General features: G+C 33.1%; 1 protein-coding gene and 1 pseudogene across 2 annotated transcripts; both read right to left on the bottom strand.

Annotated features, from left to right (window-relative positions):
- Positions 1 to 9,023: 9,023 nt before the first annotated feature.
- LOC148629560 (uncharacterized) lies at positions 9,024 to 10,032 on the bottom strand. The gene has a single exon (XM_088553566.1). The coding sequence runs from the start codon at positions 9,855 to 9,857 to the stop codon at positions 9,264 to 9,266; it is 594 nt and encodes a 197-aa protein (XP_088409692.1). The 5' UTR covers positions 9,858 to 10,032; the 3' UTR covers positions 9,024 to 9,263.
- A 2,032-nt stretch (positions 10,033 to 12,064) lies between these two features.
- On the bottom strand, positions 12,065 to 21,953 carry LOC148629559 (uncharacterized; annotated as a pseudogene). The gene is made up of 4 exons (XR_015921215.1): positions 17,513 to 21,953; positions 16,758 to 16,885; positions 15,948 to 16,099; positions 12,065 to 13,606 (listed from the first exon to the last, which is right to left on the bottom strand). The product of XR_015921215.1 is annotated as an uncharacterized LOC148629559 (transcript).
- Positions 21,954 to 23,010: the final 1,057 nt, after the last annotated feature.

The raw sequence follows: 23,010 nt of genomic DNA, 5'->3' as shown, positions 1-23,010 counted from the left end.
CAAAACTTCTTTCCTGAGAGTGTACTTGCATGGATGTCTTGAGCTTTGCAATGTCGTGTTAATGATTGACCATTTCGCTTAATGTAGATTTGTTGCTCTAAATCTGGACTCATAAGATTTTGTAGTTTAACAGAAACTGACAGTGTGGTATCTATCAGTTACATTGAATAAAAATATTTTTGTACTGAAGATTTTAAGTCCCACAACTCTGAAAGGAAGCTGTATAGTTGTTATAGATTACGTGGAGTTACATGTATTAGAACTTTTCTTACATTCTTGTGTAAAAAAACAAAGCAATAAAGTTGGTGCCATTTTTCCTTATATTTCTTATCTTTAGGAGATATACTAAGAGTTATAAACTTCTTGCAAGCAAAAATTTATATTAAGCCACAATTCCTTGAGAATTTCGTCAGTACTGGCTTTTCATAAACTGCAAAATAAATAATAAAATTAGTGAAAGATGATATATTGTTCTATAACAAATGAATGTGTTAACGTTGGGACCATACACTCGGTGTCTATTGGTCCAGTAATGTAACTATAAATATTATAAAGCAATACATGATAAAAACAAAAATATAACTTGAATTGTATGGTTAAATTTAGTTCAAAATGTACTTCTATTTAATTGATTGAAAATATGAAACTGCCCTGGTATAATAAGAAACATACCTCTGTAGGACTCTATGTCAGAATTAACTTCTACTCAAATGACCTGGCAACACAATAACTACACTGTAATTCGCTGCAAAAAAGAACACCTCTACACAGTGTATGTCATACAGTTAAATCTTTGTACTCTAAAAAATAAAAAAAAATGTAAAATCCCATAACCCTGTAAAATACTTCCTCTAGCATTTGACTGCAGGGTTGAACCTTAGAAAAGTAGGGCAAGTATGGACACACTATTCAAGGTTGATACAGCTTTGAATATTGATTGCATTGACACAGGATGGGAATTTCACCAGAATCAGCGTGGCCTTTACAGGACCTTAAGGATTTTTAACATTATCAATTGAGCAATTAAAGTTGTTCATAGCTCTTTTTTGTAGATACATGTACATAAAGGAAAATAATACATATACTCTTCAAATGCTGATATTAATCAAGACTTGCGAATCTGGGTCACTCAATTGCTTTTAATAAACTCTACACATGTGGCACCAATATATGGAGGATTTTTGGCATTGTATGAATGCTTGTTTAAAAAAAATGTCTGCTTGCATTGATTTTTTAAAATTTTATTTGTTTTTCATAGTCAGGATTTTATAAAATCCCCTACACCACCACCTGACTAGGGTGTTTTGGAGGTATTTAAACAAAAAGAAAGCATGACTGACTATAATTTTTAGTGTAAATCTAATATCAATAAATTGCACATTGTAAAGGAAGAAGAAAAATGCCTTTCACTCACACTCTCACCCAGCTTCCATACTGTCTGCTTTGCTTAACAAAATATACAAGAGAAAAGTTTTGCCTGTATATATATATTTACATGACATGATAATTATGGAAATATATGTCTAAAACGGGCCCATCTTCTCTCAAAGTTCAGAATTTTATTGTTCTTTACTGCAATGAATTCTTCTAAATCATGTAAATATTTAAGTTTTGATTTTAGTCCTATAATGTTTGGAAGTTTCTCCCTCAACCTACATTGGTAGATATAATTTATTATAACAATAGCAATGTGATTAAGAAATGAAGTCTCATCAGGGTATCCTAAAATAATACTTGATTTTTTCAATTGAAAATCTTGATAAAAATTCTTTATATAATGTGACACAGTACCCAAAAAACACTTTATAATTCTACATTCTTAAAAGAGATGTTGAATAGTCTCTTCTTCAGATCCACAAATAAAACAGTATTTTGTATCTTTTAGATGTATTAAGTACACAAGTTTATTTGTGGGAAGAATTCTATGAAGTATCTTTTATTGAAAAGATTTCATATAAGTGTGATTGCATACCTTTTTCAAAAGATAGAAATATTTTGAAATATCATTTTTCTATCTCAAGCACTTCTTCCCACTTTTCAAGTTTAGCATTTAGTGAAAAAAATACGCCATCTCTTAAGTTTTTATAAACAAACTTTGCCTTTTTTACTGATAATAAAGACTTGAGAAAAGAATCTTCCGCATGAAAGTTTTGAAAAGTAATATTATTTACATTATTTCTAATGTAATCTTTTACAAACTTTGGTATGCTAGATATCAAGCTGTAATATCTCATAAAGTTATTACTTATTATCACTTCCTTGATTCTATCAAAAGACATAAAGCTCTTTGTTTGTGGATCTATAATATCGCACAAATATTGAACACCAAAATGTTTCCAACCTTTATAATAATTCATTTTTTCACAAGGTACATAACTCAGGATATCGATTGATAGCATACTTTTCACACAATTTTTCACTATTGGTTTTGCAAAGGATAATCTACATAAAACATCTCTCCAAAAAGGATTAGCAGCCTTTACACTTATATCATTGATTTTTTTCTTTTTGAAGTTATAAAAATTCTTTCACAAAAGTTTTTGCCAGTGGCAACCAGGATTCCTAAAGAATCTCTGTACTCAACTCACCTTAAGATAAGACACAAAAGACTGAATTTGAATCATGTCTAGCCCACCCTGTTCAAAGTCACCTATCAGAGTATTTCTCTTAATTGTGTCTGATTTGCGATTCCAAATGAATTTAAATAACATAGAATTAAGTTCATTTAGCTTTTGGTCTGGTAGGTTTGGTAATGATGTAAAGAGGTGAATGAGCTTTGAAATTGCTAATGTTTTAACTACAGTAAGCTTTCCCATAAGTGTCAGTTTTCTATGTTCCCAACTTTTTAACACTATTGATACCTCCTTAATTTTTATATCAACCATAGCACCTAAGTCTAAGGAAAAGTCCAGACCAAGAACACAGAAATTAGAATGTGACCATTTTAAATCTAAATATGGACATAGAACATGATCAGAAAATCTCTTACTCCAAATCCAAACTGCTTTGATTTTTGATTTATTAACCTTTAGACCAGATACTAAGTGGAAGGAATCAAATCATTTTATGGTCTCCCTTAAACAGGACGCCTAACATTAAAATGGTATCATCAGCATACTGACTAATAAGAGGTTCGGAATCATTAACAATGACGCCACGCACATCATTATTGTTTTTTAGTTTGATAGTCAATAATTCAACACCAATAATAAAGAGATGGGGATATAATGGATCTCCTTGCCTGCAACCTCTATTTAAATAAAAAAAAGTTTGACATGTGACATTATTGGTCACACAGCTTTTGGCTCCAGTGTATAGGACCTTAAACCATTTATAAAAAGAAGTACCAAATTTAAAACTCTTCAAAGCTTTGGTTAAAAAATCCCATTCAATTGAGTCAAAAGCTTTTTCAAAGTCTACTAAAAGTAGCAATCCAGATTTATTGTTTTCTTCCAAATAATGCATAAGATCATATAATAAGCGAGTATTTTCGCCAATAAGTCTATCCTTCATGAAACCATTTTGTGAGTCACTAATGATGTGTGGGAGCACCGATTTCACTCTATTAGCCAACACTGAAGCTGAAGCAATTTTTAGGTCAGTATTAAGAAGACTAATAGATCTCAATTTACTAATAAAACGTCTGTCCTTATCCTCTTTTGGTATACATGTAATAACTCCTTGGTACTGGAATGGTGAAAAATGTTCCACCTCATAACCATAATGTGACGATCGAAAGACAAAAGGACTAATATCACCCCAGAAAAATTTATAAAAATCAACGGTAAACCCATCTGACACTGGGCTTTTCCCATTGGACATTTTTTTCAAAGCATCTAAGCATTCTTTAAAAGTCAAATTACCTTCACAGACATTTTTTTGTTCATTAGAAAGTTTTACTTCATGTTAAAAAAAGGACTAATCAGAATTATATACATTTTGTGAGGAATAAAGTTTAGTGAAAAAATGTTCTTGTTCCTTTAGAATAAGGGACTGGTCTGACAAATGGTTGGAATTATCATCGCTAAGTTCAGCAATTGTCTTGTTCACAGAATATCGCTTTTCAAGTTTACAAAAATATTCAGTGCATTTTTCTCCATTCTCATGCCAGTTGGCACGAGACCGAAGCAAAAGCCCAGATATAATGTTGTCTCTGCTATGTTCTAGTTCAACTTTCTTTATTTTCAATGATTCTAATAAATCATTGTTCGGCTGCTCATTAAGCATTGTCTCTAGATCTAGGATATCCTTTTCTAGTTTCTTATAAGGGTCTTTTAGTTCTTGATTTTTTTGATACTGCATTTAAGGAAAACACTTCTTATCTTCATCTTCAGAATCTCAAAGAAAAATTGATCATCACACTTCAACTTGACATTGAGTAAATCTTCTATATCTCCTGATAAATAGTGTTCCTGAATGCTATCTCTGATGCATTGTTTTAATCTAATTACATACTCTAAGTCTCGCAAATGTTGGGAATTAAATTTCCAATATCCCTTCCCCCTCTTTGCAAGACTCACAGAGAGTGTAAATAAGATAGCAGAATGATATATCCTGGAATAATATTAGTGTGTTTTCATTAGAGAAAAGACATCCCCCGAGACCAGAAAATAATCAAGGCAACTTTGTCTCAACGGAGTAGGTTGTCACCACGTGTATCTCCTAGCCTCAGGATCTACCAACTCAAGGTTATCAATAATATCTCTTATCTTTTTCTGTGAGTTAACATTTCTATTACTTCTCATATTGAAATTATCGATTGAGTAATCCAGAACCACATTCCAGTCACAACAAAACAGAATGCTATTATTTTGAAAAGACAAGGTTTTCTGGTAAACCTCTTGGAAAAAATTGGGCTCATCAGAGTTGAAACCATACAGATAAACAAGGGTGAGTCGATGTTCACATAAACTCAAATCTAAAATAATATATCGACCATTGGGGTCAGTAAAGGAATCATGTTCCTTGAAATCAAATCCCTTTCTAAATAAAATACAAACTCCTGCGCTTCTGTTACTGTGGTGACTGAAATAGCCTGTTCCATCCCATTCATCTTGCCAATCAGTTTCTACTTCTTTGGAACTATGAGATTCTTGAAGGAAAATAATGGATGCTTTTCTCCCTTTTAACCAGTTAAGTACATCAGTCCTTTTTCTAACACTAGAACTAATATTCCAAACATTCATCGATAGTACACATATATTATTCTCCACTATGTATCACGTAAAGAATAACGACTAATAGTTGTAAACAAAACAATATAACAAGAACAGAAAGCATACATACGAATGCTTGTTTAAAAGGAAATGTCTGCTTGCACTGATAGTGCATGTTTATATTAGATAGTAATGACTGAACTAACCCCTTGGCTTGTGAAACCATATACATTGTAAGACATATTTTTTTCTAGTAAAACTAAACACATTGGAATAATAAAAAAAAATAACTTACATGTTTTTTTTTCGTCATATATTAGTTAAAACATATTTTATTTTAAAGAATAGATCAATACATGATATGACAGTGTAGTAAACAAACACAAGAAGGATTCGGTAACAAGCCATGTGGCTTATGCTTATTCGTGTCCAAATGAAGGACAAAATACATTACAATACATTAAGAAGCATGCTCTGGAATTTTTACAAATACATGTACTATATGTACAAGTAAGTTGGAAAGGATTAACTTATTGGGGATATATTAATTTCAGAAAAAAATATAAGGAGAAAGAAAATTGATTATAGAAAAAAATACATGAAATGCACTATAAAAACAGCATGTATACAAAATATATTGTAAGCGTTTACAAATCGTTTACTCTTTGTAATATAGGATTGCACCTTCAGAAAAAGTTCAGTATTTTGATCTGTTGATAGAGCATCAGACCCATTTAGGAGAATATCAATGTCAAACTGAAAATTCAAAGTGTGAATAGTGGTACGTCGTAAATCAGAATAAATATTAAATTCAAGTAAGAAATGACTGTTTGACTCAATCTGTCCGCAAACACAGCTTGGGCTACCCACAAGGTTACGCCTGAACAGGTGTTCCTTGAGTGAACTAATTTTCATTCGCAACCTGGTGCGCAATACTTGACCTAGCCTGCTTCCATTATTATAATATGCTGGCCGTCGGCGCTCGTTCGAAACATCTAAAAGCGCTTTGAAGATATGTAATGATCTGGAGTTGCGCGTTTCGATCGGAAGGTTATTCCACAATGGAATAGTGGACGGCAGGAAATAGTTCGAATACAAGGTTGTCCTTGTTCGTACATCTGATATGTCATTAGATTAACGGGTAAAATGGTGATGGATGTTAACCCGCTCGTCTGGTACAAGGGTACTCAAATATTCGTGTGTGTCACCATTTATCATCTTATAAAACACCACAAGCTTGTGCTTTCGCCTTCTATCCGCGAGCTTTTCCCATCATCCGGTTTCTCGATATAGACTGTCTAACGATGTTAATTTTGTACCACCAATTACGATACGCATAGCTTCTATCTGAACACCTTCGATCTTGTTAATCAAAATATGTAATCCGTTGTCCCAAACTACATCTCTGTATTCTAGAATATGTCTGATAAATGACATGTACATATTTTCCCAAGTGAAACGGTCGAGAACCAAACGTACACGCTCGTTAAATTCGTTCGCTTTGGTCGTCTCATCGGTAATGAGACTACCATTTCCAATAACGGTGGAATGCTCACTTATCGTTTCTTCATACCAGATATTTGGTTGCATATATACGACCATGACTTCGTAGATGGATGGTTTTGTTTTAACATGTCTACAAGCTGATCTTGATAGCCCTGTTGAGACTTCCGCACTTGTAAGGTTACTAAATTCCGTACACGTCTGAATTTGCCCAGTAGCTTGCGTTATCTGTACGTCGCGCATTAGAGTGCAAGCGTCTCTTTTTACGAACAAGCCTCCTTCAATCGTTCGTCAGCCATCTCGGGTCCGCCTTCCGAATCGTCGCCAGTTTATTTGGAATCGACTCGCCAGCCGAACCCAAGATGACATCTAAAAAATCGGAAACTATTTGTCAATATCGTCCGACAGAAACACGCGGTTCCAGTTATTATCTGATAATAATTGCCTGTATTTATCATAATCACCTCTGTCATACAACCAAATTATACGCCTGAATTAACAATTGGTTGGTTTTGGCGAATTCCGTGTCCCAATAATGGGACAGTGATATCTAATCTGGCCTAACAAAGGAGGATCCATCCCAGTATAAAGCACAAAATCTATGCTACTAGTGACAATTAAGTCAATTTAGTAATGACAGAAGATGAGTTTTCAGTAAAATTTGTGGGATCATTAATCATTTGCTCTAATTTGTAGTACAAATATGATTCATTCTCGGATTAGGATTTTCCTGGTTATCATTAAAATCACTAGTTGATATGACATAGTCACAAGAGATATCATTGACGACTGATTCCACAGAATGTTCTATCTTACAACATACCTCGTTAATGGCAACACTAATTTCATTAAGTAGTGCGTAACATATCAAAAGTCTCGGCTACTTTGTCGAAAAAAAAATGCCGTTTGAAAAAAAGTAGCGCGTTATAAATAACGCAATTATGACATGAATGGTCACTCGTATTTTTATATGCACTCACAAAGGTGTGAAGTTGCAGGAAAGTAGAACATCGTCTTCGGCTTTCTGTGCCACCTGGTGTTTATCGTAAATTTTGTAATGATGTATGTTAATTTTGCGTTGACATCTGTTTGTTTTTACAAAAGAAACTAATGATTTTATTTTTGACTGTTAATTTTTAATTCCGTTTTGTTTATATTTATAGTAATTAATCCTTGATTTGCATTTTGATATGTTTCATAATTAATTTGTTTGTTTCGTTTTGATGTCTGCCGCATATAGAGATGGTCACACCGTTAATCCAATGAAGTATATCTTCTGAATGCCTTGGCAATATTGACGACTTAAATGAAAATATTGAATTGCAAACTGGGACCTGTCGATTTAGAAGTGAAAACGAAAGATTCATAAAATTGTCGAACATATAATTATAAAACTGTGGGAAATGTTAAATGATACATGCACTGACAAAGTCAGGAATAAACCGGAAAATGAATATAGCCATAGCATAAATTAATTCTAAACAATAAGTTTGCCAACAAATATTGGGCAATCACCTGTTCGGAATGCTATAAATATATCATGACAAAAAGGGATATGTTAATAAAATATCACAAGCAGCCCCATAACTAAAGTGTTCCTAATATATTTGAAAATTGTATAATTCAATCGTTTAATATGTGTTCTCATTGAAAACGGTTTTGTTGCAGTTTTTTGTATGTGTTTCACTAAAACTTGAAAAATAAATGAGTAAACTTAGAAAAATCAGACAAATTATGGAAAAAGGGCTTATTTAACATGGCATTTTGCAATAAAGCACATGTGTTGAACTCGTCCATATTTATAGAACAGCCTTTCATATTATTACAACTTCTGGCAAAATAGTTTGTTCTTCAAAGCTTGAGCTCTGTATATTTGTATTGAAAAACTACCCGATAACCTCTCAATTTCCTACAAATTCTTTAAACAAATACACAAAAGCAGAATTTTATGACATCACTATGACTCAACTGTGACATAAATAAACTTGTAATGTTTGTATGCTAGGGTTTGGATATCATTTGGATTTCAAAATATGACGAAAAGAAATAAAAGAAAGAAAGTTTAAATTTTCAAAAAAAAATATTTGCCTGTAGCGAGTGTTAGTGAATCTATCCCGTTTCAATGGTTTTTCGGCAGTTTAGTAAATCGATAAAAACTAAAAGAAAAGAAAAAAAACTAAAACAAAAACACTGCGAATACCGAGAAAGTTTGATAACGCATACCGTTGATTGGAAATGAAATCCTGGTACGGTTGTTCCAAGAATTCGTCATTTAAAAGGAATTTATGTATCATCGAAATCCGCTAATAAAGCTTAAAATACTAAAATACGTACAATTGACAAAAACAGTGAAAAATAACGATATAGGCAATTAAGTACATTTATTCCGCAAATAATAATAATGCAATAATTGTCATCATATGCTAAAATTTCCCAATGTTAAAATAGACTGTGTCATTTCTAAGAATCAAAATTGTTGTCTCAAAAAGCGTTTCTACATAAACAAAAAGCTATTCTTAACAAAGTACTTTAGTAGGAAAATCATTCTTCTAATTGCACACAAAAACTCCAAATATAATTGTCCATATTGTAGTTCAGTTTTAGCTAAAGTTCGCCTTTGAATGATTTCGAAACTGATCCAAACCATACCATTTTTTCTGAGAATTCATCGTCGTCAGAGGATTCAGGACCGCACGACAAATCTTCCTTCATGTATCCGCATTCGATGCGGACAGTTATAAAATTCTTCAAGAACTCTAATTGACTTTGACGGACCAATTCATTGTAGAATTTCCAGAATGGAGCTTTGACGCATGTGTTGCCGTTAATAGGTTTCTTCCTAATAATGACACACTCACCTCCGTTTTTAGTTGTTTTCATTTTCGCTGGTATTTCACCGCCAACACGAAAGGACTTTTTATCTTTGGTATGTCCAGTCACTTCGAGCTCCTTCAAAACCCAAAGTGAGCGATTGTTCATTGAAGCCCATCTTTCCACATAAACATTCCCGTTCTTGAGTTGAGTTTTATGGATGGTTATATCCTTGATAAAATCATCGATCTGAATACGTCCATTGACTACCTGGTCAAGGACGTCACCTATATTGGCACCGTGGTACTTCCCACTTGGTGAGAACCTATTCGATATGGAATCCTGTGGAAAGTATATCTGCGATGGAAGTAAATCAACAGTCTCCATTATTAGCAATTGTCAAACGAAAAGAAAATTACCGATATATGAGCGATTCACAGAAAATGTGACTTCGTGGGAAAAGGGTTTAAATTTAGATTATATGTCCTGTACTTAAAATTTTTCAACGCACTTTTCATTTAACATGTATTTCTATCGGAGTTAACCAGAAAACCAGTGACCTGAAAACGTCCTATAGTATAGTACCAGAGGTGTAAAAAGTTGCCAAATTTAAAGGCGTTAAATGTACCGAAATATAAAACGGGTATATTTGGTATCATTTGGTAGAAAGTCCCCATTTAAAACTTCTTGTCACATTTTTAAAAAATCAACCATTTTCAAAATACACCTAATTTTGAAGGATGGACACGAAATGATTTGAAGTCAGTTTTTGTTGAAATTATCAAATAACAGGTTATTTTTAACCTGCATTAGAATAAAATATCAAAACTGAGTACATTTGTGATTGTTTTGGATGCTATGTTTAGGACATAGGTGTCAGTCAATTTTGTTCAAATGTATAATGCATATGCACATTTATAGAAATTAATTCAATTGTGCAGACACTTGGCTTCATTTTCTTTGAATGACTTTTCCACATTATGAAAAAATCATGATAGTTCAACAACCCTATAACCTAAGAGTAGTAAGCTCGTTCTGTCTAAATTAACTTTCTTGGAGATACAAAGTGACGCCACCCTAAAATCCCTGATGTCCTTATGTAATCAAAATATATGAATGGTATCTTTAACGCAAAATTTATTCTCTTAGTCTGACGCAACTAAAAGGCTAGCCAATTCTGGAAACATCTATAGAAGCTCCGTGTGCACAGCACTGTCAAGTTCACCGACCCGAATGTGTTTTAATTCACCTGGTACTATTTCCGTAAACATCTGGTCTTAAACGACTTGGCCAGTTGGAACCAAACTCAGTATGAATATTCCTTATGGGATTATACAAAGAAATGACGAAGGGAGTTTTGATCCCTTAACAAACATAGCCGCTGTAACTTGAAATAGACCATTAAGGTCAAACTGCAGTTTTGGGTAAATAAACCCCGAATGCCATAAGGTTTCGACACGGGATAAGTGTTCAACATGATGTTCTCTAACTATAGAAATATGTTCATGAAAATCTGTTGACCATTGTTGGAGTAATAATTGCCCTTTTTTTACAATTTTTGTTATTATTTTAAAAAATCTCCGGAACTGTACGACTGAATCTTCCCAAATTTTGCCACCTCATGTGTTCCTTAGGGTAGTGTGCCTTGAAGTGATATGGGGATGTTTGATCCGCCTATAAACATGGCTGTGGTTAATAAAGATAGACCATACTGATCAAACAGCAGTTTTGATTAAACTTGCGGCCGTAAAATGATATGCTTCTCTCGTTGTCGTCATCTGTAGACACTTAGTTTTCGCACGATAACTTGAACAGAAGTTGGTTTATATTCATTAAATTTCACAAGAATGTATCAAACCCCATAAAGAAAAATTGGTATTATTTTGGGGATTACGGCCTCAACTTTTTTTAATTCAGAGGCCAGATCAAAAACAAGTCTTTCATTAAAAAAATCAAGTAAAGCATATGGGCGTCTGTGATATCATTCCATTATATATTCCACAATGGTAAGATTGGGATTTACCCCATTCCGTCAGATTGAATATTTCAGAAAATTGACTCTCAGTTCCACTGTTCATTCAGCCATTGAAATGAACTTTGGTTTCCATATGAGCGTATCAGGCTCATGGGAGCGTCTACTACCTTTCTACTAACACTGCGTGTACAAATAAGATATAGCAAGCTATCGAGTTTTAAGGATTTAATATACCAGAAGATAATACGGCAAAGTGATATGTATATTGATGAAAATTTAAGCTAATTTAATACTTTATTGAAATATCAAGACGGTCAAGGATCAATCCACATTTTTTAATAAAAACTGCCGTTTCATTTTCGACTGACTCTATTCCCTCGACTATTGAAAAAATCTGAGCAATTTACATCATATCAGCTCTGATTCCTTCTCATGCAAAAATTATCGCTTATCACAGGACAAGCTAGTACTGCTGATATTAATTTACAATTCTAAGCAGTCTGAAATCAAAGGCTCACCTTGACCTTTGATGTATTGAAACTGTATAATTAGAAAGTTGAAAATGCACATTGTGAAGTTGTTTCTTACATGTTCAGAAAAAAGTCGATGATATTTAATATATAACTGCACAATTTTATTGAACAAAAAACCAATGCAACAGCGCATTCATTAATCGTTACAGATTTGATCTTTAGTTCTTAAACACAAACAGTACAGATGCAATTCTCATTTACATGGAATTTGAATAGGGGGCTAGTTCAAATGAGAAAAAAAATGTTACAAGTCCCATAACTTCCATACCATGTGTAGCTTCAAACTGGCTGTGCAGCCTGATCAAGCACACACAGTGTCAGTGGTTTCAGAAGAATACAAGTATTAATTTTAAAAAAAAAATGCACATAACCTTGCAACCTTACTTACGGCCCAAAAATTAGCAGGTGATTACTTTACTTCTGAGTGATAAACATGTACAGTTTCATGAAAATGCATTTAGTTCATTAAGTTTTTGTCCATTAAACTTTTTTTATTAAAAAAATGAACTTGAAGTGCATATAACCTTAAACTTTGACCTACTGACTTCTAAATCAATTAGAGACTTCCTTACACAGTTATACCCCAAAAAACATTTATGGATGGGAGTAACTAAGTACAGATGGAAAGCTCAATTCTATATTTCTCTACAATGGGTTGCAGCAGGTGAAGAATGAACATTTTCTTGTTGTCATAAAGTTAGAGGTAATATATTTCCACATACACTATAAAGGAGATTTTCCTACTTCAATGATGTCAACTTAAATGTGGAGTGCACTATCATGATAAGTTGTCAGATGCCTGTATTTGCAGAAAACTAGATATCATTGAGATGGGAACCATCTCTGTGGGCCCTGCTGTCAATAACATGTGGTAAATAAGCTGATAAGAAGCATTATTTGAAGTTATTATGACATACCCTCTGGTGTTGGTTAATATACGTGTGAAGTACGAACTTTGAAATCATAATGGTTCTCAAAATATAGAGCAGACACTATCTTTACCACAGGACATGGGGTTGTCAAATGAAACCAAAGTTTTTTTTTACCTTGACCTTTGACCTAGGAAGTTGTACATACATTATGACACACCCTCTGGTGTTGGTTAATATACATGTCAAGTATAAACTTTGAAATCATAACGGTTCTCAAGATCTAGAGTGGACACGATCTTTACCACAGGACATGGGGTTGTCAACTGAAACCAAAGTTTTTTTACCTTCACCTTGGACCTAGGAAGTTGAACATACATTATGACACACCCTCTGGTGTTGGTTAATATACATGTTAAGTATAAAGTATGAAATCATCACAGTTCTCTAGATATATAGCGGACACAAATTTGTTACAGACAGACGGACGGACAGACTGATCACTATAGGATGACCCACCTAAGGCAGGGCCCTAATAATTCCATAGTCTAAAGTGTAAAATGTGTATCACAAAATATAGTCTTGAGAAGACTGAAAAAATCCAATCCAGAAAAGATAGTCAATTATCTCATTCCGATCATCCGCTTGCATGCAGTTATATGCTTTTGTGTAAAAGATATTACTGCGACCATCTGGCTCTCCATGTGTTTTTATTGATTGCAAATGCTGCTTAGTAATTTCACAGTACATAAATATCAACTGAAAAAATAGAAAAAAACATATCATGTTTATTTGCTACATAAATCATCCATTATTATGATTTATAAATGCTTCCATGGCAACTATGGGCTTATGCTATTCACAAATGTACATACTACACAAAGACAAATGCAAGTGAATAATATTTAACAAATAATTCATGGTGATGAGTGTCACAGCCATATATGGACCAGATGGTCCCCTAAAAATATTATCTGGACCAAAGTGTTGCTGAATGCTTTTGGGGACGAGCTTGACTATATACTGCATTTAAACATGAAATATGATGATCTGTTTTTCTTATTATACTTTTTAAAAGTACTTCCCTCTGGAGGGTACATAACTTTTTAAATTACATCACATTATTAATTTGATATTGAAACTGGCAATAAAACCTGATATGGACAGACAGATATATATCTAAGAAAGTAAACAAATAAAAATATCAATAGTATATTTGAAAATACTTTCAATACATACGTTAAGTAGATTTTTTTATTGTCATTATAACTTCATTGTTATGTACCCTCGTTATCAGGACCATATTTTAGAAAATCATATTGCCATTAATAATGTAAAGATATATCATATATAAATAAATTCCTGGAAATCTCTGCATTAAATTTGAAGATGTTGTCAAAAAGAAATATGAATTTTATCGTAGGTGTTTCAGGAGAAGTAGAGTTTAAAACTTTTTATTCAAAAGGTCTACATGTAAAAGACTACACCTGCTGATGGCAGAAGTATCAGATAGAAGTAAGGGTCACCAAATATACTTCTGAACTGAACAAGCAAGATCTAGCATGCTACATTTATGTTTCATTTGAATTAGCTTAGTACATGTATGTTAACAGAGGAGTTTCTTAACCCAAAGGCCATCCAGGGCTTTTAAATAAATTAATTTCATGAGATTTTGAAATATTTGTCCCTTGCTTCCATGTTATTGTTACATGTAATTGCTATTTTGAACCGAGGACTGGGTCACCAGATACTATTCTGGTATAAAGACCATCTTGGAACCATTTCACTAAAGTTTGGGCTGATGTCATCACATCAGTTTAACAATGGACATTTAGCATGTTTAATCAATGTTTAGCTGAAATTTCAGTATTTTGCATTAAAAGGCTTTTTTTAGAAGGAATTCCCATCACATAGAAAAATAAAAAACACCAAAGGACTATTCCACGAATGGTCTCAATGATCACATTTAAATTAATTTTTTTTTTAATATATCAAATGCCTAATTTGCCAATGTTGTCTGTCTTACATATTTAAATGAAGTTTGCATGCATAATCATTGGATAAAATTCTAAAACAAGAGACTCCCATGAGCTGAATCGCTCATCTGGTTCAATTTTGCCTTTCAAGGGCAACAAATTTAACAAGGAGTTGTCAACAATTTTGGCTCCAGAAGACTTTGATAGGACTTATCATTAGGATCATTTCAGCAATTGAAAGTTTCTTTCTATCTATCATAATTTTCAAGATATTGTCTGAAAACTGAAAAAAAAACCTGTCATTTTTCACCTTTTCAAGGGTAATAACTCTTACAAGGAGTAATCTGACAACTTCTGCCCCTTTGAGACTTTTGTAGGCATTATAATAATGATCATTTCAGCAATCGAAAGAATTTGGCTAAACCTAATGGTTTTGCAGATATAATATGCGAAAAGCTACTGTCTGACCCTTCAGTTTTATTTTTAGTAATGGCAGCAATGTTTTTTGACGGATCAAAAATCCCCACATCAGTTCTATGCAGGATACTCCAAGGAACATTCATTACAAGTTTGGTTCGAATTGGTCCAACATTCATACCAAATTTGGTTCCAATTGATCAAGTAGTCAGAAGAGAAGATTTTTGAAAGAAATAACATTAAAAATAGCAAAAAATGTTGAAAAAGGGCAATAACTTGGCTTAACAGTTTAAAACGAAAATATGACCACAAATAACTCATCATGCCGAACACTTTTACCCTCTGTCAGAATTTGGCTTAATCTAATGGTTTTGGAGATACAAAATATATATATGCGAAAAGTACTGTCTGACTCCTATTGTCTATTTTTAGTAACAATGGCCATGTTTTTTGAAGGATTAATAATCCCCACAACAGTTCTATGCAGAATACCCCAAGGGACATTCATACTATGTTTGGTTCCAATTGATCAAGTAGTCTCAGAGGATCCTGGAGAAGGGTTTCAAAAAATTGTTAATGATGACAACAACAGATGCCAAGTGAGGGCAAGACCTCACATGGCCTCAATCCAGGTGAGCTAAAAAGGAGGTAGCCTCAAGTAAATACATGCTAATAATCAATCATTGTAGTCGTTTTTTTGAAATCACCTTTGTCCCACAGCACAGTATACCAATGACTCCGGGAAAAAAGGCAGAATATTTAGATTCAAACAGCAACACACTACCAATCTGGGCTAACACTCTATCTGACAATTTGTTTGTAACACAATCAGTACCTCCTTCCAACAATTCCTCACTGACTTAAAATAGAAAAAAATATGCATTTACTGATTTAAACACTATCATTTAAAAAATTTACAGAACATAACTAATAAAATTCATGTGAATATTTATCAGTACTGGAATTCAAGTACAGCTGTAATAGACAGATGCAGAAAATCTGGTAATCAGGACAAAAAATTGGTTCCACAACACCAATGCATAATTTAGATACAAAGTCATAAACACAATAAATTATGATTTGACCACCTGCTCAGTATAAAACAGACTAAATATCTTTTTAAACTTAGGCATTGTCCGTCAAATTATGATTCAGAATGAATTTAAATTGTAAACACTGCAGTTTCTGAGATGTTTTAATCTAAAAAATAAAAAAACGGGAAGAACTCCTATAATTACAATAAGGTTTCATTAATTGGGTACCACTACTGCAGAACACAGTGAACCTAGATTAATGCAAATCTATTGATTTGTTGGAAAATTTTTCACTCTTGAAAACATGCTTGCAGGGGTGGAATAAGGATTTCAGGATGGGGGCGAGGCATTAATAAAATACAATTTTTAAAGGTGGAATTGTTTAAAGTCAATTGCAAGCAAAATCCCCCCATTTTTATGTTTTTAGGGGTATCAAAATGGTCATCATGTTTTGAGTCAAGTAGGGTAATGTCTTCTTACATCAGTTATCATTACTACCAGACAAGTTGATCCTCGTCCTGTTGGGTGGATAGCACACATATCTGATATCAGTAGTACATGTTACTGTGTTCCCTGTTATTGACATCTCCCTTGTAAAAATGTCACCTGGTCTAAAAAGATTTCATCAGATGAATAATCAGATACAAAAAAAAATTCACCAGGGTCTCAAACCTAATCAAATCAATAAAACTGAAATAGTATAGCTTTCTCACGAAAGCTTTGAAAAGTGATGTCAAACCTACACTGTATCTAAACTACATGGTAAGACCAATACAATACATGTATGGACCTGTGTCACCATCATATATTTGTCAGCATATGTAAGTACCTCCAACATGTAAATAGGCACTAAGCAAGTTAAAGAAAAATACAAAGTGGGTTTACAAATTCCAAATGAAACACATGCAATGTATCATACTAATGCTGAGCATATACAACTTGATAAAAGGTAGGAAAAACATTTCCCATTAAAGGTGGTCCATATCTTCAATATGCATAAAAACACAGTGCAAAGTTTGATTGTCAACACAATAAAATTCCATTAAATGTGTTCATACATGTATAATTTTAGTTTTTTGATAAGTATTTTCTGCTGCACAATCAACAATTATCCAATTCAAGAGCATAGATTTCTACTATTGAAGACCTTCTTCCAACCACTACAATTAATGTTCTTAGAATTCAAAGATGAAAAGTTCTCTTGAAATACATGTACAAGTATATGATCTAAAACTTACTGGGGTTTCATCAGGAAAACTTCTGAAAACTTCATAAACAGCCATCAGAAATCTGCTTCTCTGATATTTTCTACATTGATGACCTTATGCATTATTATCTTTAGTTCATTTATAAAGTCCTCAAACTTTGAGATCCACTTCAAATACATGCATGTAGTTGATTTCCTAAAAAAAAACACACAGGTATTAGAAAATGCATAAAGAAATAAATAGACTTTTAGTGTATTTTAAATTTCACAGTCATCCTTTCTACTATAATGTATACAATGTACATGCATCTAGCCATAGAACAGGGGCAGTTTGATTGAGGTACACTTAGATTGTACAAAAGGGTCGGTGTTGATCCAGAAATTTATAGAATGGGGGTTCCAGGTCATCAGTTGCTTATTTTTGCCAAAAAAAAAAAAAATCAATAAAAAAAACAGAAACAAAACTTTTCAACATTAGGACAACAGAGGAGGGTTTCCCACCCCTCCCATGCTTTGCCTCTACATACAACTCTTCAGGTACACTTCAACTCAATCAGTGGCTTGGATAAAGTTAGACAAAATGTCAGTTGCTTTCAGATGCTCCTCAGAGATCTATCATAGGGCCTGTAGTGTTTAATGTTTTTCTGAATGACATCTTTAGTTTTAATAATAAATTTACTTTGTATAATTATGCAGATGACAACAGTCATTTAATAAGACACTCTTGTTCAGATAATGATCCAATAAATTAAAAAACTGCACTTGAAAATGACAGCAAAACTCTTATAAAATGGCTTCATATTAATGAAACAATAGCAAACCCTAAAAAATTTCAGGCAATTGCTCTGGGTAAAAAAAATAATCTTAATATAAAGTTTGACCTTTTCACAATGTACAATGTACATGTAGAAATGTTAACATAAAGTCCAAATTTTTGGGTGTAAAAATTGATTTTATTTTAGTCTATGATAGTCAAATTACAAAAATGTGCAGGAAAGCACCAAGACAACTTAATGTTCTCAAGCCTGTCGGCCATCATTTAAGCTGACTGAGCAAGAGTACTTTTTATTATTCTTTTATTATGTCAAATTTTAGTTTTCGTCCCCTCATCTGGTAGTTGTGCTCATAGCAAACACTTAAGATTGAGAAAATTCAAGAAAGAGCTCCTAAGATTTATTTATCAAGACAAAAATTCTCCCTACGAAAAGTTGCAAGAAAAATCACTACTCCCATCCCTTAAAATCAGATGCTTGAGAACAATAAACATTGAAACATAATGAATGTCCAATATTTTTACACGATCTTGTATCAATTAAGAATAATTTTTAAAACTTCAGGTTTACCAAAACAGCAGAAATACCCAGAGTAAAAACCACCAGGTATGGTGGAAAAATCCTATTCAGCCCCAAAGATTAGGTATAGTCTCCCAGATGAACTAAGAAAACAGAAAAATAAAAATCAGTTCAAGACCCTCATTAATACATGTACATGTACAGGTCCATTCTGCTCATGTATTATTGGTAAACCATAGGGGTTGAATGTTTGTATGCACTATCCTTGTTTTCTTCTGTTTTTTTTTCTGCTGAATGCCTTTGCTCTTCTTTTCATTCTGCTTTAGTTTCACCATGTTTATGTGTGTATTATGATAGTGCTTTTATGCTTTACCCTACATGTACATGTATGTCTTGTGTATTTACATTTTTATGTTCCTATAGCACATGTATGATGTTTGTATGCTTAAACAACATGTACATATATGTAGTCGCTATAAAAGCTCCTGAGAGCTTATCTTATTTGTAATATGGCCCTGTGCAGGTCCGGGTGTCAAAAGAATAGGCCCAAGCAATGTAAGCTTGCATAAAAGGTGACAAAATTGTGTTCAGAACCCTGATTGGGGGCTAGGGCACTCTGCCCACAGACTCTGGGTTGTGTGCCCCAGGTGGTGGAATAGGGTACCACTGGCATGTTACATGCTGGGGTCATTAGGCCATATTGAAAACCTGACCACAAACTATAGTGGTCCAAGGTGTTGGGAAAGATGCCATGTTCCTCGCACTTTAAAGAACCCTTCTATGGTATTCTACCATTGCACTCAGCCACAAAAGGCTAAATTGCCTGACCCTACCCATCTCTCCCTAGATTTCATTATCCTTGTGTTTCATGTTCATTGTCTGAATATAACTGCAATATTGCTGCTTGAGCATTAAACCCCAACAATCAATCAATCAATCAATCAATCAATCATATTTGTTATATGTACTTACATGTACTTACTTAATTATTTACTACAGTTCATTTGCAGCAAGCACAAATACTTGTAAATTGACTGTTGATTTACATGTACATGTAACTTCTGCAATAATGTTTTTGAAAGTGCTTCAGAATAAATGGAACTTTTTCATATTAATCCAATCCGTTAAAAAAACTTCTGTTAATTCCCAACTTTAATCAATGGGCAACTCTACTTTTTATAAACAAAGTACAATGTACATATGTAAATGCTGTAAATGCATTTAATAAACTTGTCAGTATTGGCATAAATTAATTTAAGTATTTATGAAGAAAGTCAGTACCACTTGTCAATTTAATTTGGCTTGTGTGTTTTCTATTAAGCCTGGAAGGTCTGTTCTGATTAATTAAAAAGTCAGAATTTTATTATTATATTTTAAATTAGACAACTACATTTTGTGTATCAACTTCAACATAATCCTGCAAAATTACAATGTTTTCAAGCTTTTTATTCCAGACTAAATATAAAATGCTGTTTAAATAAACCGAAGGCTGACAGTACTACTACATATACATGTACATGTATAAGTGATTTAAAAAAAAATAACAACACCTACATGTAACAAGTTAAAGGAAAGTTGGCACACAAAATTCATTCCAGTGGTACATGTTTATTCAAGACAAAAAATGTGTGTATTGTAGACTAGTGGTTTGTGTTGTGATGCCTAGTTTGATAACAAACAAGACAAATATGTAGTTGGTCACATTAAACCACAAAAGACAACCAACCATAGCAGTGATAAGGGGTGTAACAATACACCTTTTTTTTTTCCACAAACTATGTATATGCAACACTGTACATGCATTACAATACATATCACAAAACGGCATTCAATCTCACTGGGGGCTGCCATTTTTCACAACGATGTCGATTAGTTCATTAACGAAAATAAAGATAACTAAGATTTAATTGATCAATTCTATAATAATTAAGTAATCAATTTTGTTTCGTCAAAATATTAATTATAACATCATCAAAAAAAGGAACCACAAGTTCTGCAACAGTTACATTAAATGTCTGCCCACAGAAATACATTGTATTTAAACTTATGGGCGCCATTGGCAAAAGTAATATACATGTATATCCCCATTGTTTTCATACTGAAATCTCCTTCAACTTCAAGATTAATGACGTCACAATTTAAAATTGCTTTGTTTTATTGACGTAAAAATTATTTAGGGACAAATTAAGGTCTTTGAATTCATGTATTGAAAATCATTCGTATTGTAAGCAGCTCTAACATTTTGCAATTTCGGTAATCCCATTTGGGATTCGGCGCTGGAGATATTTTTTTGTTTTGACCACCTCCAAATATCTCCAGCGCCGAATCACATAAGGGATTACGATTTCGGTACATACAGTGAAATGTTTTCCACTTAGAAGAGATGCCAAATGGTAGTTTTTTATGTACTCTGAATAATTTATTGTTGCCAAGCACAATTTTTACTTACACTGATGACTGAACAACCGTTAATCTTATACCCTGTAAAAAATTGGCACATCTATTGTACTGATGACAAAAGTTCATGTACAAAATTTAAGCTTAAAAGATAAACCCAATTTCCATATACTGTTATCATTCACAACATCCTTAACATGCCATGATATCTCGTTACTGCTTTCATTGATCAAATCCATTCCTCCATATATATCAACTTTTTTTAGAAAAATCTGGAAATTCTGGCAAGGATAATTTGAAACCTTCTTTTAAAGATTTTATCAATATTTTTTTTTAGTTCAGGCAAGTCACTAAATTGATTGTTGCACCGATTTTCAACTAATGAAAACATTTCGGCAATTGATAAATTCTTATCGTTGAAGTAAACAGCAACGTCTTCTAAATCACTTCTATGCCACCCAGAAGCTTGCGTAAATTTTTTATCACTTGTTCTACTAGTCCATGATTGATCGTCTAAGTCGGAGTCTAACGATGAGTGTGATGGACATCTACGTTTGGGTGCATTGATGTCCAAAGATAAACTTCGAGATCTCGATCTATTATGCTTTTCAGCCATTGTGTTTACGCAAATCAGACTTTACTTTACACACAACGAGGTAGCTGCGAAATCGTAGATCTTGGTATTTTTTTTTTGGATTTTGAGATCTAACGTTAAGAAAATACAAAAAAACATAGTTAGAACTATGTTTCGCAGCTAACAACGAGGAAGCCTGAGTAGTTCCGACTGTGTATTATGGAGTGTAGACAACTCGGTCCAGAAACAACATGTCCCATTAACATAGAAAATCTGACCGACATCGAAAACCTTGCGAAAGTCTGTGAATGTTAATCATATATATAAATATATGCAGATCAGAAAAAGGATCCAGAATGTGTTCAATTTTGCTCAAATTTCAGATTTTGCAGTGATGTTGCCCAAAAAATATCAACTTAATTTGAGGTAGATCTAATACCATAAGAAACCGTGCAATATTAATCAGCTAATTGGGACCAGAGCAGAAGCCCATGGGACAATCACTTTTTTATATTTGGTCATTCATGTGACCTAAAATTCTCAAATCATTTAACACGTGGGTCATTTACTTTTTTTCCTAAAAATATGCCAGAAAAATTCATAAGAAGCAAATCTAATTACATGTTTATTAAAAAAGCAAGACCAGTATAATATCATTATGCATATTTATTACATATAGTTTTAAAACACATGACCACGTACAAAATGAGTAACAAGTTTCAACAAAAAAAAAAAAAAATATATCTTAAGATGTTACAAGAATTCAACTTAAACTATCTTCACATTAAACAATTTTAAAAGACCATCAACTGTAAAACATATAAATGCAGTCCAATAAATATAATGTATCTACAGTTGTTATCAAAACAGAAACAGATAGTAGACAAAGTATTTTATGATATTGTGCTCTTGCTTTTAATGTTGTCCTTATTTAATATTCAGTAATATTTATACAGTACAGAAAGGGTGTTAAACATGATAATTCACTGTGAGGTAGCACTGTGTTGGTGGTACCACTGTAAATTTTCTTCTATTTGACATATATATATAGGTCTGAAAAATTCCCAACCATGTTAGAACTGTCAAATTTGCTCGAACTCGTACTGCTGTGACATCTATGGCAACACCGCCTGCACAAAGTCCAGCGCCCTAGACCACCCGGCCAGCTAGGCTATATAAAAATATAGCTTTCACTATAAAGTTACAGCCCTAGATTAATCCTACGAGGAGGAATGACCCGGCCAGAAGTTCATAGGACATATGTTT

This window comes from Perna viridis, chromosome 1 (genome assembly GCF_037379345.1).
Source record: "Perna viridis isolate PV_CMFRI_1.1 ecotype Kerala chromosome 1, ASM3737934v1, whole genome shotgun sequence".
Taxonomy (NCBI): Eukaryota; Metazoa; Mollusca; class Bivalvia; order Mytilida; family Mytilidae; genus Perna; species Perna viridis.
Note: the sequence above shows the minus strand (reverse complement) of the source record. Positions and strands in the feature narration are given on the sequence as shown.